The sequence below is a fragment of the Barbatula barbatula genome, assembly GCF_947034865.1.
Source record: "Barbatula barbatula genome assembly, chromosome: 17".
NCBI classification, from domain to species: Eukaryota; Metazoa; Chordata; class Actinopteri; order Cypriniformes; family Nemacheilidae; genus Barbatula; species Barbatula barbatula.
The window spans coordinates 14,106,784-14,124,286 of record NC_136780.1 but is presented as its reverse complement, the minus strand read 5'-3'; the positions used below and the strand labels follow the sequence as shown (position 1 = coordinate 14,124,286).

At 35.9% G+C, this 17,503-nt stretch overlaps 1 protein-coding gene across 1 annotated transcript in view; it reads left to right on the top strand.

Annotated features, from left to right (window-relative positions):
* samd10b (sterile alpha motif domain containing 10b) overlaps positions 1-17,503 on the top strand; it is a 50,598-nt gene that overhangs the window by 17,764 nt on the left and 15,331 nt on the right. The window contains exons 2-3 of the mRNA XM_079477359.1: positions 6,641-6,819; positions 17,142-17,310. Coding sequence (XP_079333485.1) covers positions 6,641-6,819; positions 17,142-17,310 — 348 coding nt within the window. The remainder of the gene's footprint in view (positions 1-6,640; positions 6,820-17,141; positions 17,311-17,503) is intronic.

Genomic DNA, 17,503 nt, shown 5'->3' with positions numbered 1-17,503 from the left:
TATTTCATTTTTCAACTTTTCATGGACAGTTTTATCTCATTCTGTATGTTATTTTTATCCACTTTTACTGTGTTTGGTTGCTGTCAAATCTGGTTAGCGGAGATTCTTTGGACGAACTTTGGATCATGTACAGTTCTGTTGGCTCCTGGAGACATTTTCTCCGTGTGAAACAGAGGTCAGGGCATTATGTAATATGTAAGTATAATGAGTAAATGAAAGGACAGCTTGATCTTAAAAGTGAATAAATATAAAGGATTTGTATTTCAATATGCTGATTATGCAGAAAGTGCTGAATAAATAAGGCTGTAGAGGGACTGCGAGAAAAGTTTCACTGCAAGGTCAACCAAACTTGGAAGATGTGCTTGTTGTGTTTATGCTTTGGCAATTACTAAGCTTTTGTTTGTTAGATTGTTTGATTTATGCATTTTGTGCTCCAAATTGGAATCTGACAGCTTTTCATTTAGTATTCAAAAAAGTCTTGCTTCAGTAGTTTCTGTCCTTCGAGGATTTGTTTTGTTCAATGACCTTTTTAAAATAAGTGTAATTGGCCCAAATAAATTTGACATCAAATTAAATGAAATATTTTATTAAATGAAATAGTCACGTTGCATTTTAATAATATTAATGTGTTGTCTTAAATGGGCTGTTTGTACATTGTGTGAGATACATGGACATAGGTTACTGCAACGGAAGACGTATAAAGACTAGTGAATTACACATGGTTTATTTATTTATTTTACAAGTTAATATAGCTCAAATGAGTATGTTGAGTAAATAATAATAATAATATCATATTATTCATACAAATTAAAGTATCTCTTTTCAGCCCTGAAACAGGTAGACTTAAACTAAACCCTCAGAAAAGCACATTTGCTCTCTGTAACAGGCTTATCCTATGTAAGTCATGATAATGTAGCTTTCAGATGATACGTAAAACATGTAGTAATGTGCATGAATTATTCACACAGTACGTCACATTAGAGCACTACAGATCTGATATTCTGGTCTTACTCGAGTCAGAGTTTATCACGTTGACCACTATGGAACCATTTACATTATATTCATTCACTTTAGCAAATGCTTTTACCGAAAGCAAGTTACAAATGATAAAAAATATTAGCAGTATTGCGGAATCTGACCAGAAAAAGATCTCTAACACTTCACTACAAAGTCATTTAACTTCCATCATGTATTAAAAAGTTGGATGTTCAATGAGAAGTATGTGGAAAAATGTCCTTTGCAAGTTTTCCCTGTTTAACTGGATCTGTGTATGGGTTGCGTGTACTACTGTCCCTAACAGATGTTACATCAAGTCAGAAGTGACCAAACTGAATCTGAATCACCATTTAAAGTGTAACTTGTAACTTGTTAGAGCGTATCGCCATTCGCCAACACAGATAAGCCCTGCCCATGTCACACCTCGAGATCCCTGCTTTAACTGTTTCCTTGTGACGTCATTAACAAGAAATTGGACTATTCCAAAGCCAGTTTGTATGGAGCCAGACAACATACTTTTTGCGAACAACTTTACATTTTCACGGTTTTTCCTCGACATGATTGAACTTCTCGCTAGACGCTTGGTCGAGATGGAATAATTTCATGCTTCATTTCTGCTTGAAAATACGTCCCAGATGACTTCCCCTTGGTAAATACTCCATAACCACCGATTGGACACCCGCTTGCTGGCAGACATGTTTTGAGATATGGTACATGTCTTTGACATTGAAAACAGTTAAGCTGAAATATGATAAAACGGAGCAAATGATGAAGACAACGGCAATTAATAGAAAATAGTTATGGTACATTTTAATATCATACACATTTAAATATGACCATTTTAAAATATAAACACATTTGACTGAATTTGATGCTCATGGACACGTTTTGAAAATAGGTTTGTAGGTTAATATCTATTGTATTTTATATTGCATGTTTTTAATGGATAGTTTGAACCAGACAATGAAGAACAATCAGCCATTAAATAACCTGTATTTACTGTACTGTCACTCAATACTGTTTTAAAACACTTATTTATGAAAGATATGTTTTTACTTGTTACTTAGTTATTTTATTTACCTATTACATAATTCCAACACTACTATTTATACATTTGATGACTTTTGTTTTACATAAAAAGTTCAAGCGGTAAGATTTGGGTAATTAAAGTCTAGTGTTTGAGTAGACATTAAAGGATGTTTTGTCGACATAAAGATGCTGTTTGACATGTGAAGGACTCTTGGAGAGTGCACAAGTCATTTCTTAAAGAGGGATTAAGGTTTTTCCAAAAGTGCTTTGTAATCTACCGCAGGCTTTGACTTGGAATGACCTTCCCATGAAACCGCACCAAACCGCAAGATAATTGCTTACTAATGGCTGTCTAAAAAAAGCAGCAAAATGTCAAAGGAAGTTTGGAAACTTTTATGATTCATTTACTTGTCCAAGGAGGCACAAGAACATCTTAGCCTTTCCATCAATCACATGGGGCAGGAGAGTGACTCTTTCAGGGTTGAAGACATTTACCTTAAGATTCTGTTTCTCTCTCTCTCTCTCTCTCTCTCTCTCTCTCTCTCTCTCTCTCTCTCTCTCTCTCTCTCTCTATCTATCTATCTATCTCTCTTTCACTCTCTCCGTCTTCTGTTACATGCATCTAAGCAGTTTAGTGCCTTGCATCAGCACTCAAAGTACTTTCTAAATCTCCCCACCAGAATATTTAATGAAAATGTTCAAGAAAAGAACATATTGTATTTGACCTCTCGTGTATCTCTTCATCCCATCCACCCCCATTCTTGACAGTGGTGTTAAAAATGCCATTTGTCTGCATACTGAAGGACCTGGGCAGATCATTGGTGGCCGAGGTCTCAGTTCTGAGAAGGTCAGAAATCATTCTGCTTCAAAGTATCACAGCTCTACCAACATACTATTATTTACTTTATACACCCTATATACACACCATCATTTCGTCAACCTCATGTCATTCAATCTGTATGAATTTCTTAGCGGAAAACAGAAAAAGTTTTGAAGAATGTTAGGATCCAAACAAACTTCGATTTTATGAACATACAACGACTGAGACATTTCTCAAAATATCTTCTCCAAGACCATTTAAGCCATTATCTACAACCAGAAATCCTTTGTGAAGAGTAACATTGCACTACAGTAAAAATTACTATTACATGTATATACATCTATAATATAACATAATTATATTACATGCATTTACATTATCCAGTACCTCAGAGATGACGTATTTTTGTAGGTCAACCTGGAAGTTTCGCTGGTTCCCTCGATCGAAAGCCTGTGCATTTTTCCCATAGACTTTTGGAAGCTCGCAAAAAATAAGATCTGTGATAGACAAAACATGAAAACATCATGAACATTTGTTTATTAATATACTCTTTACAAATTAACAAAATATTTGTAAGCCTAAATGCAATCGGCAGAAGTAAAAAGCTAACAAAAGGCTATAAACGGACTACGGTCGCTCGATATCAACGTCACAACTACCAAGCCTCCGACAACATTATCAAACTTTATAAAAAATGTGTTCCCTGGTAAGTTATTACTCCGTGAATGAATCCCCAACAATGTTTTAAAAGAACTGTGCCCATGTTGCATTATTTGTGAGCTTTATATGCTCGAAAACGTCTAACGTCCCCCCGCCAAAGGAAGTAGTCGGTTTTAGCAACTTGTTAGCAACCGCCGTTTTAAAGACATTTTATTGCTATTAAACTATTATAGCTTTATTGCTTTAAAAAAACACAAGCAGGTTATTATTGATGTGTTTTATGTCATAGATTGAAATGTGCAACCCGTTAAAAAAACTCATAGACTTTGGGGCGATGGAACCGAAAGTCCTATAATGCGAACTTGCCTCTGGGGTTTGCATACAAACATACTCCATTGCATTGGTAACTTGGCAGCATGCTCATGTACGCAGAAGACAACATGATCATTGGCATAATATTAAAGAACATAGCATTTGTAATCACACCCCTTTTTGGAGTGATGGAACTCTTTTTCAGCTCAGTTGCACAGTTCTTTCTAGACTCCTAAAAATAAAGGTGCTAAAAAGGTTCTGCAGTGCCATAGAAAAAACATGTTTGGTTCCACAAAGAACCAATCAGCCAAAGGTTCTTTAAAGAACCATCTTTTTCTTACTTTTTATAATCTAAAGAATCTTTATTCAAAGATCCTTTTGTGAATCAGAAAGGTTCTTTCGGATGTTAAAGGTTCTTTATGGAACCAAAAGGTAAATCTATGGCAACTAAGAACCTTTTAAAGCACCTTTTTTTAAGAGGGGAATACGCCTGTGACTTCAGTTTTTTGTTCTGACCAAGAGAGAGAACAGCGAGCAAGCAGAAACAGGAAACGCATCACTGCTCCCTGACAAACCGTTCCTCTCTCGCGCTCCCTCTTTCACATCACCCCATCATTACACCATGAACTTGACCTGCCCTTTTGGATGGGTTTTGATAGGTGGAGAGTCTTTTTTTTGAGCTGTCAGCATCTTCTAGCCAGACATTCTTTTTTCCCACAGCCGCTGTAACAGTACTTCAGTTAACACTGGCGTAGGGGCAACTCAAGCGCTGTTTGAAACACAATGACCACTGGCTTTTTGTGTCATGAGACTGAGGGACTCGGGGCAAAGAGCTTCGAGTTTTCTATTGCTGTGTCGCTCTCTCTCGAATACTTTTGCTCTTGTTTTATAATCTCATATGTGCTGGTATCATCTTTTACCCTTCATTTAATATTTTGTACTTGCCAAGTGTTCTTTGTAGCACTAATCACATTAGCTATGCTGGCAAAGGGCTTACGTAATAAAGCAGAGAGAGCGAGAGAGCGAGAGAGCGAGAGAGAGCGAGAGAGAGAGAGAGAGAGAGAGAGAGAGAGAGAGAGAGAGAGAGAGAGAGAGAGAGAGAGAGAGAGAGAGAGAGAGAGAGAGAGTAAAGATACAGCAGGTGGGGTAGAGGAGAGTTTTAATATAAGGGAAAGAGGAAATAAAGACTTATGACCTTAATGATCTTGAACTATTTGTTTATCTAAATGCATTGAAAAACATTTTGATTTCTGGTTTCTTTGTTTGAATATTAGTTGTATTTATTATACATTTTATGTAATAAGTTTATAATATCAAAACTACTTAAAAAAGGCAGCTCAATCTAAATGTAAACACACCTACAAACTAAGTGTACTTGGTTTATCTCACTCAAAACATTGAGGACAAGTGTATAGGGCAAACATAGTTAGACTTAGAAGTATGCTTTTGTGTAACCTAAGTGTATTTCTGGGAAGCCAATGTTTCTAAAAGGAAAATGGCTTTGCATAAAACATAATAACATAATTGTGAAATTAGCAACAATAATAATACATGCAATGTAAAAAGATAAAAAATCTGCGATTGGGACTGGAGTGGAGAAAAATACAGTAAAATAATAATTGTTTTTCATGTAAATTTGCAGTCATTTCCTGTAATTTTACATTTTTAAAACTTGGTAAAATTATTATTTTTTAATGAAAATATACAACGAATATCCGTAAAAAATTACTGTAAAATTCTGTAAAGTAATCTTTTTTACAGTGTAATACCTGTAAAATGTAGATGAAAGTCACAGTGCATTAAAAAAATACAGTGATTATTAGATATAATTTATCCATATACATCATTATTTTGTCAAATTAATTTGCAGTTGTAATATTTATTCAAAAACATACGGAAATATTAATACGTGTAGATAATATTTCATATGATTTAAGCTAAATGAGCAAATAAAATAAGTAAATTCAAACTAATGGTTTTTATTATGAGTTGTTATTTTAATCTCCCTCTTGACTCATTTGATTGTTCCGCACACAGATGACGTATTACAATTTATGTCAAGGTTTGTATAAACTGTACATAAACCTGATTTATCTACGAACAAGTATTGAGTCAACTATGAACAAACGATAAACTAGGATGAATAAATTCTGTGAAAAAAATATGTTTCTACTTGTTATTTCATGACAACAGATTGTAAGATATCGAATCTTATTGTGAAGTGATTCTAAACTGTTACACAGATTTAGCATAAAAATGCAGAATTACGTTTTTCTTTTGTCGGGCTCAGGCCAGTAAAGACATTGCTTGTTCTTTTTAACACAAGGTCATGTGACTTGTATTGTTACACATTGTAGGCATATTGTTTCTCATTCAAGATTTACAAATACTAGTATCAGGAGACTTCTCAGTAAGAAAGCATATGAAACAGAAACTTTAACTAAATGTTACGGGTTGTTTGAGTCAAAGAAGACATCTAGTATGCTTGAAGGATATAATAATGATGCTATTGCATCATCACACACAGATGCTGACATAATGAAGTGCACACATTTTCATTTTCATGACCGGCTTCCTGGTCTTCTCCTCAACCTGACACTGTCTGGGGTTAAAGGTCGGACTGGACTCTCAAGGGCATCTCTGAAGAAGACATTATGCATGTGCTTCTGTCTTTGAAATTTGAGGCACAAGTAAAACTTTTATCAGGCTCGTCATCACAAAATCAGACTATTTTACTAATAAAATGTTTGACTGGCTTTAAAAGCCTTAAAGATACTTTAAGATTTGGAATGTGATCTTTCTCTCTCTCTGCATCCCTCACAGCTGCTTCCAGCTTCAGTTTCTGTAGGGCCGCGCTGGAGCACACAATCTCAGTGGAGGATCTTAACTACCAGCTGCCCCGAAAGGCCGGGGGCAACCTTACCTGGCACGACGGGCACGGGCAGAGGGTGACGAGAAGAGCTGTCAAACTGCTACAGCAGCCCGGCACTGAAGAAAAACAGGTACATAACCAGAGTCCAGTTAAAGGTCCAGTGTGTCATTTTGTGGAGGATCTGTTGACAGAAATGCAATATAATATACGTAATGATGTGTTCAGAGGTGTATGAAGACCTTACATAATTACATTTTATTTCCTTAGAATGAGCTATTCTAAGGTAATACACCGCGGGTCCACTTACATAGAATTCACCATGTTTTTTCTACAGTAGCCCCAAATGGACAAACTGCTCTTAGAAGCGCGTTTCGTAAATACGTGATCTACTTCGGCAAAGAAGTGAAAACATGACATCTTATTGACCCCTAGATGCCGATGTCATATGGTGGGCCTTTAACGTAACCATTAAATTGCAGGTAACTTTAAATTTTTCCGTAAGTTGAAGGCATATTTTCCTATTTCCTACTTCCATTATGACCAAAATTCGTACGGATGGCATCCTGAACATTCTTTCTAAATGATTCCTCTCTTTGCATATTAGAAAGTCATGTCAAGGTTTGTTTGTTTACAGCATTGGCTCTTTGTCCGGTCTTGACCGGTTCCCTTCTCATCTGAAATATCCGTCAATGCAAGCTCTCGTCTCGCTGTATGGCTTTCTTTCTTCCTGCACACTTAAACTGTCATATCAGACTCGTATTTCACCTGCAGCGATAGGAAATGTGATGTTGCGATATTAAAGCACCTCATTATCTGTGACATTACTCAAGAATTAAGCTAAGCTTGATGTAAAGTCTTATAATGCACATGGCTTCGTATTAGCTCACACAAATGAGAGGCATACTCAGAAAGTGATTCACGTTTTTTGCGCCAACCTTGAGAGCCGTAATGAGTTTCCTAATAAAACACAGTCACCTCTTCAGGACGCTATGATTTTAATGAGTAAATTTGATTAGTGTGTTCTTTATGCTCTGTCTGTCATGTCTTGAATAATTGATCTGAATGGAGCAGCTTAGGAAATATAATTTTGCAATGTGTCATCTTGAAACAAAGGCTTGGCTGAATGGCTGACAGGGGTGCTTGATTTATTTATTTTTATAATGTTAAATATCTTTGTTCTGGTTGACAGAGAACAGCGTGGAGATGTGTGGGTGTAAATGAAGCTGTCTGGTGTTGGGAGAAACTCTTTGAATAGAATGGATTTTAATGCCCGTTTCCTGGTCTCAGGATTGGATCAGATGGGCTCAGTATTGCATGAGAGCTACTGTGTGTGTGTGTAAATAGGAGAAGGTCACTGGCGTGTATTCAGACAGACAAACGTGCACACACACAGTGCTAACTGGCAAAATTCAAGGTTATGACAACTAGAATAAAGGCCAAACCATAAAAGGGTTATTTCCACTTGAATTACAAACAGTGTGAGCCTTTCAGATCCCGCCTCTGTCCAATGGTCTACAAATGTTAACTTGGTCACGGATTTATACCGTCCCCCTTCAGGCATTTTCAGCTAAAGTGAAGCGTTTAATTCATGTGACACTGCCATCACCAAACTGAATTGAGATAAGGTGGTATTTTAAGCAGGTTTACAAAACAGCCACACTTTGCCGTGTTGCTGTGTCAGGCTGGTTAGGATGGTAAAGCAAACAATATACGAGTAATGGAATCGTCTATTAACTTAAAAAAGTCAGTAATATCTATGGATTTGCGTTATATTCTCTTCCATATCGGTACCGGCCGATAAATGCCCATTTTTAATGTTAACGGTATCGGGCTGATATTAAATCTATATACTTGGAACATCAAATATACATGGTATTTTGATAGAAATATACTTATGAGTATGAGAACACGAATATGCAAGATACATTTTTCTGTCAGTTTTAGTCTTGTATACTTACGTGTAATTTTATAAGAGAAGAACAATCAGTATACCGTTGCAATGTAATGCATAAACTGGTATCATTATATATAGGATGTGATGCAACTGTATTTCAGAAGCTACCCTGTAAAAATATCTCAAATTGCATCAGCGATGCCTGTAATAAAATTTGCTGTCCCAATAGCCCGATCTCCAATTAAATTATAACAACAATGGGAAATATTTGGTAGTCTTCAATCCATCGTGGCAATATAACCAGATCATATAAGAGATTCAGCTTGGATATGGATGGACTCCTGTTAGGGCGACAAAATGATGTCCCGTGGAATGTGCCGCATTGTGCCGTATTCCAGCCAGGCTTATCTCACGGGGCCAGAACTGGCATGAAAATGAGTTTTGCCGATGGGACTTGCGGTAAAGATAACATTCATTTATTGCATTTGGCTGGGAACTGGTAAAGGAATGATGAGGGTTAAAATACAGTTAGTTCAAGGTGAGTGAGGTGTCGGTTTGCTGTTGGCAAGATTGTCAAGGATTGAAATAATTAGGGCGACCGAGACCATGACTAATGAACGGCGAATGAATACCGTCCCGCCAACAGTTTATTGAAATACCTACAAGATGTTCTTCTTTGTCTTTTTTTGCATCTTGTTAATGTGTAAGACACATTATTTTTAGAAGTTACTCAGTAATTGAAGAACTTTCAGCATGTCCCTGTCATTGTCATTTTTTCCTGATAAACACACCTCCTTGCATGTAAATGAGGCTTTATTATACCAATGTACTGAATTCACAATCGCAGTGCTTAAGTATATGACTTAATGATATGTTTGCCAAAAAGATACGATATGGGTGTTCGGTAAGATAAAACAAATTCAAAATGATTGCAGACTTGGAATATCTTGTTTAAAATATCTTGTTCTAAAACAGTATATTACCATTTTCTCCATTTAATCTTATTGCTGCCTTGTCGAAACAATTAAAATACTATAGATCTGTAATTTTGGGATAAAACAGTCAACCCGTCGACATTGCAAAATAAACCCTGACAGGGTGATCAGAACCCCCTTGTAAATTGCCTTCAGTCTTCTTTTTGTGTGCATTTTTATGCTACTACATGATGTGAAACCGGGGATAAAAAAACCCAGACAATGTGTGGAAATGAATGACGCTATAAATGATGGAATGTTTTTTTGGGTAGGGTGTCTATACTGTTGGTTATAATGGCCGTTGGATATCTTTGCTGGATGTTATTGGTATGTTATTTACATACATTTTCTATTGTCGATTTACATTTATATTTCTGCACTTTATCCAAAGCGACTTACATTGCATTATCCTATACATTTTACATAGGTATCTACAATCCCCTGGGATCGAACCCACAACCTTACGTTGTTAACGCAACTTCTTTAATTTCATACACTTTTTCATACACAATTTACTTCTATTCTGTGCTCTTACTGGCTGCTCTATTTCATTATTCAGTTAAAATCATCCACTTCAAAGATCATTTTATTAAAAGGTTCTGTGTGTAGGTTCTAGCGAATTGCAACCAACGGCTCCTTCCTCCCCTTTCGAAGCCCTTAGAAACGCTCTCTGTAGAGCAGTTTGTCCATTTAGGGCTACTGTAGAAAAATCATGGTGACTGTCATGTAAGGGATAGAAGTAGCTCATTCTAAGGTAGTAAAAACATAGCTTCATTATGTAAGGTAATCATTTTAAATACAATTTTAGCTTGTAATGAAAAATATTTTTGTCTGTGAAACTAATTTCAGACATTTAAACATACAGTACACCTAAAGATCAAGACTTTTAAGATAATGAGAAACAAAGTTCTAAAACTTTAGACCGGTAGTATATGTGTACTGAGAAAAAAAATATATATATATAATAAATAATGTGATATTATTATTATTAATTTGAAATATTCGTAAACGTAACGGAGAATGTACCGGCAGAAAATTACCAGTACATTTTTCATAACTTTTTTTGTACAGCGAATTTGAGAGATAGAGATTAAATACAAGATTGACAGAAAAAACAAATGCACTGTGTGAACAGTTGCAGGCAGCACATTGTTTAGCATGCAGTGGGTTTAGTTCATTAAAGCCCAGCTCTGACGGGGGTACCTGAGGTTGACAGCCAGAGGAGATTGGTCTCCAGATTTGTTTAGTTTCCTCATTACCGCCAAGGTTACCGACCCCATCAATGGAACAAAACAATTTCGAAAAGCACACAGATTACCAAAAGTCAGCAAACTTTGCCAGCTCGTCTCAATTAGGCAAAATAGCGAAATCTTTTCAGGATCTGTTTGCAATTCTCACTCAATCTACGATGATAAACAAATTCCAAGCAAACATTTCCCCCGTCCCAAAATGAAATATGACTTGATTGTTGGCGGTGTATGTCCGAGCAGATGTTGTGGTGACGGTTCAAGGCTTCATAACAAATGCAGAGCGGCGTCTGACGTCTCATATCATTCAGTTCTCACCCCGGCTGAAGGGATCGTCGAGTTCTCATGCATGTTAGCTGTCCCGAGCAAAGGATTGTGGGAAAAGAGCCTGTCTGCAGGAACACGATTACAGTTTGAAAGATTACAGTTTGTGTGTGTAGAAGGCTAACGTAGAGATGATAAAGGAAAGATTGATGGGATGGAGAAGAAATTAGATTGTAACTAAAGATTCAGATTATAGATCAATTTATCTGGGGATTCAATCTGCAAAATGTCTTGAATTCAACCAAATTGAATAAGAATAGAAGTTAACTGGACTAATTGAAATAAATCAAATGGAACAAAGCCTGCACCAAACTAAATTGAACTAAACGGAACTGAACTACACTGACCCGTCTTGGATTGAATTCTAAACTGAAGTGAGTGTAATCCAACAGGATTTAAGAGGGCTGTCAAACGATTAACTAGAATCAAAGTTTTTGTTGACCGAATATGTGTTTTGTGTACTGTGCATATTGATTTTGTATTTATAAACTTATAAATATAAAATATTAATAAACATTTTATATAACTTCAATTATCGGTAAATATAAATAAATACATGTAAATATTTCCTAATGTGCTCTGCATATTAATGTTGTATTTATAAACACATACACACGCATTCATTTGAGAAAAATATAAAAATGTATAAACATGTATATATAATTTCAAGTATTGGTAAATATAAATAAACACATGTAAATATTTCCTAATATACAGTACCGTGCATATTGATGTTGTATTTATAAACACATACACAAACATTAATTTGAGAAAAATTTATAAACATTTATATATAATTTTGAGTATTGGTAAATATAAATAAACACATGTAAATATTTCCTAATGTACTGTGCATATTAATGTTGTGTTTATAAACACGCATACATTTGAGAAAAATATAAACATTTATATATAATTTAAATTATGAGTAAATATAAATAAACACTTGTACATATTTCCTAAATATGTATACCTGTATGTGAATGTGTTTAGGTAAATGTGTATGTTTTGGGAGGGGGTGGCTGGAACTTTAAAGAGATGTCACCCATCTAGGCCTTAAAGTTTAATCCCTGATTCAGCTACAGTGAAGGGAACCAGAGATGCACCACAGTGACACGAGGAAATGATTCCAGATGGAGAATAAAAAAGGACAAAAAGGAGAGAGAGAGAGAGAGAGAGAGAGAGAGAGAGAGAGAGAGAGAGAGAGAGAGAGAGAGAGAGAGAGAGAGAGAGAGAGAGAGAGAGAGAGAGAGAGAGAGAGAGAGAGAGAGAGAGAGAGAGAGACAGAGAGAGAGAGAGAGAGAGAGAGAGATATGAGTGGACATGAGCTGAGGAAGAGAATAACAAAAGTGTAGGATCAGTGAAACGAGGGATTTGACTGAATGAATAAAGGTGAGTTAGAGGACAGTTGAAGAAGTCAGTAAAGCTGGAAGGGCTCCAGAACATCAGAATGAAGAAGAAACTTGGAGCCGTCTGAGATGTTTTGAGGGAAATAAATACTCCAACGAGACTCTGATGATGATGATAGATGAATAATCTACACATATAAATCTCACTGATTAAGAATTTATGGCAGAGCTTCAGAGCGTCATGATGAAGGGCTGTTGAGAAAATATGAAGTGAAACGACATGAGCTAATCCTGCCAGCAGAACTCAATAAACTGAGAAAGAGCTCAGCTGTGTTTCATTACACACTTCACTTCAGAAACACTTTCGTTTTGTATGAAATGAATAGATCGTTTTTATATTAAGATGAGTTGTAGAATTAAATATTAGAAGATTTTTGCCAAACAAATTCATTTACGCATATTGGCTGTGTCTGAAATAGCCTTATATTCAATGCATTCAATCCCATGATGCATCACCAAGAAATATACAGTTAGCATAGACAACAACATAAACAAATGTTATGTGGCCCAAACTTAGAGTCATTTGGCACGAAAACATGTTTTTCTGTGTCTTTGGTGTGTTATATGTTGCCCATGCATGTATTACTCACGTGAAATTGCACAAATGAAAGGGTCTAAAAAAACGATGCATTCTATCTAAAAGCGAATGCTCACCCAGACCTGCCTGAAACGCACCGTGTGACCACACCCAAACAAATCTTTGTCAGTTTGTTGTATGATTTGACTAAGACCGCCCAAATGTAAACGCAAGTAAGGTGGGTGTACCTATCTGTACAATTTCTTTGGAACCTGATGTTCCAAATACGGTAAGAGGCATTACAGTTCCATCACACGCTTGCAGTATTCGACCAATCACTATTAACTGGTAAACTGGCCAATCAGAGCACACCTTGCTTTTCAGAGCGACGAGCTTTGTAAAAAAATCTTCGTGTTTCATTCTATTGTATTGTGGTCTTTACAGTTTGCAAAACTTAATTTTTATAGGTTTAGTTTGGATTATATTAAATGTATTTGACTGTATTCAAAATATCGCCATACTGCTCATACACTTGGCAGACAAATGTTATGCTTACACAACATGACCTGTAAATAACAGGGCACATGCATGCAATTCTGTATCCCAGAATGCATCACATTTCACTTTTTTCTTTCATTAAGTAATATGTGATGTTTCTACAACTGATCAAACTGGTGAAATAAACATTTTAAAAGACACAAAAATCATTTTCTTTCTTTCCATATTTACATGAATTATTATTCTTTTTATATCACTATTTACACGGGTATGTACATTTTGGCAATCAGAATCAATTCAGATGGTTTGTCTTGTGGAGTACCGGGTAAGTTTTATTTTGTTACAATTATTACATTTTTGCCTTTTCGGGAAGGGGTAGGAAACTTATGGGCATAACTGTAGTTTATGATGCTTTTTCAGATTTTCAGAGAATCACAGATTGCTGTTTAAATGAATTTGTACAGTTTATATTAATGTTTAAATGAAATAAATGACATTCAAATTCAAAGTAATCACTTTGGTAATCTATGATACTTTTTGGATGTAACATTCATTTGATTTCCACCTATTTTAAAGTATCTGTAATGAAATCAGTTACTCGCATTTTCTATTTTAAATACGTAACTAAGTAACATGTATTTTGTTACTCCCCAGCGCATATTGTACAGTAAACAGTATGTATTAGTATTCTTAACAAATGCTCAACCTTCAAGACCTTAAAAGATAACCTTAGCATCCTCCCTTTAGCATAGAAAGAAACAGCTGTTCATCTAATCACCCTGATGTATTCAAAATGGCTGTCCAGACCAGATCAGGCCGCCCCCTTCCCCATAGACGCCATCCTCTGTGTATTATTAATGACTGTATGTTTCAGGCCAGACAGAATCAGGTCTCGCTGGTTCAAGGGTGGATGTTTATTGCCCAGAGGCTGGTTTGGTAAAGATAGAGAGTGATGGATAGCTGGCAAAGAAAGAGCAAGTGTTGGTGGAGAGAGAGAAGAGGATGATGGTGACAAAAGGGATGACAAGCTTCTAACACCATATCCTGTTTGCTCTCTGCTTCTTTTTCTTTGTCTCATTCCTATTTCCCAGACGGAATATGAATATTACTTAACAGAACACGAGCCACGGATATTTCTCTTTATCTTATTCAGCTTATATTCTGTCTGCTCAGTTAATGCTGTGTTTAACCTTGTGAGACAAATGCATTTGAGAGCTGTGTCCGTTTTCATGGGAAATCATATTGTTGGGAACTCACATTTTACAGCAATATAATACAAAATGTGCGTAAAACTATCTTTGCGTCATGCAAAATAGTTGTCTCTCTCGCTCTCTGTGTATGTCTGTTATCAGACTAAATGTGTGTCTGTTTCCCAAATGAGAATGGTTTGTGTCTACAGGCGCTGATTAATGTCCATCAGACGCTGTGAGCATTTGACCTGCGCCTCTTAACAATGGACACCTCATTTTGTACCTGCTAACAGCAGCTGTCTTCTGCCCTCTGATTGGCCGAAGTCTCTTTGTTTACAAAAACGTTTTGTACTTATTTTATTTTAATGGGCCATTTTTTCTTAAAACAGTACGTAACAACCCATCAAAAGCAGGGAAGTCTTTACAGATGCGGAGGAGTGGGTTATGACACAAAGCAAAATGTCACTCCTCTGCCCTATAGATTGCCCAAGAGAATACTGGAATCGATGACCACTGAAATATGACCACAGGACACTTTTGTGTAACCAATCCTAAAACTAAATCTGACCGGAGTAGTAAGGCGGCACCTTCAAATAAGGCTATTTACAACCGATGGACATATATGTAGCGTCCTGAGTTTAAAATTCAGTTTTTCTGTGTTGCATTTTAGTATTTTCAAAGTTGATATTGCATTTGAGGAATTTCTATCTATACTGAAATCTTATTGGCTGCTTTTTGTTTTTTAATTAGTAAGAGTATTTAATAAAATGTAAATATTTTTTTTTCGAATAAAATAATTGAATATGTTGCAACAATTACATTTGTGTCTACAAAAGTAATTTGAAACATTGACACTTTCACAAAAATGTAAGATCGTGAGAAAAATATTTGTTAAGTGATCTTTTTAAAAAAAAATAGTGCACGTATGCTGTATGTAGCATTAAAGGAACAGTTCATCCCTAAATGAAAATTCTGTCATCATTTATTCACCTTGAAGTTCAATCTGTATACATTTCTTTGTTCCGATATTCGGAAGAATGCTTGGAACCAAACAGGTCTTGGCCACCATTGACCCCATAGTAGGAAAAAATGCTTTATACATATACATATCTTTCTGTTGAACACAAATTAAGATATTTTGAAGAATGTATGACAGCAAACCATTCTGGGGCACTTTTGACAACTATTGTACTTTTTTATGGTAGTCAATTGTGGCCAGGAACTGTTAAGCGTTCTTCCAAATATCTTTCTTTTTGTTAAACCAAACGAAGAAATGTATACATATCAACTCGAGTGAAAGTTAATGATGACAGAATTGTATTTTTGGGTGAACTATCCCTTTATTATAAATATACCAATAATATAAATGTCTCAGTGGTCCTCTTCTTATTCCATGCCATCGCTGGTGCATTTCATCTGTAATACTTTTTAGGCTTTCACGATTATTAAATGTCACCATACGAAGACCAAATGTTTCATCCCGATTGATTTTTGGAATAAATTAGACATTAACTACGTTTTTTAAATAAACTTGTAACCTTTAACAGCCCCAGAAGAAAGACACACAAGTAATTACAACATAGTAGGATTCAGGATACAGTTGTAATGAGGTAAAGTAAACAACGAGCTGTAGAAGGAGTCACACTGTAAGATAAAACATTATGGTTTTACATAAGCATAGCTTCCTTTTCTGTAGTAAAGGTTTTTATTGCAGTTACTGTCTGCGGTGTTCTCTAAAGATCATCATCACACTTTTATGACTCTGCAAAGTCATTGTGGCAGTCAGAATGATGTGTGTGTATAATTAAAAGCGCATTGTTTACACAGAAGCGTGTTTTAACGATCACTTTCACCCGTAAGGTATAAAGACAAATCTTATTATATGTATCCATCCAGTTTAATAATCCATCTGCTGATTTTTAGTACTGTTTATTTTAATTTGAGGATGGACAACCTTGCTAGATTAATAAAGATTTACCATAATTTTGGATGAACATGTACCTTGGCAAGACTTCTTTCACTAGAGTACCGAGCGTTGCACCTTTCCTTATTTATAGTAATAAAACCGAGGCACCTTGTCAATATCTACAGTCTACAGTCTTTGATAGAACTTTTTCATGCTGATAAAATAAGACGAGAACGTGAAATGAAAACAGTTTTGTGTATGAATGGAACACAGACAAGAAAGAAGCGAACAATGACATTCACTCAAGCACTGATTCTAACTCTGTGTGATGTTGTGTGTCGGATTTTATTACTTTAATCCTTATTCTCACAACCAAGTAGGATTAGAATAAATTGACTTGATAAACATATGTCTGTATGTACAATATACCTCATTGTAGTTGAAATTATGACCATGAAGATTAGCTATAATGGTGATGTTTCTCTGCTTATAGATCCAGCCCGGTGAAGCCTTCGCTGTGTATCACACCAGCCCGACGCTCTCCAGTTTATGCAAACCAGTGGTGCTGTGGACCCAGCAGGACGTGTGTAAGTGGCTGAAGAAACACTGTCCCCACAATTACCTGACCTACGTGGAGGCCTTCTCTCACCACGCCATCACAGGTACAAACCGGTATATTTGTTGCAATAGCCAACAAAACATTGTATGGGTCAAATGATCAATTTTGCTTTAATGCCAAAAGTCATTAGGTTATTAAGTAAAGATCATGTTCAATTGGATTGGGGGGAATTAAGGGAATTTGCTACCGAAAATATATCAAAACATCACTTTTATGAGTGATGAAAATCTAAATCG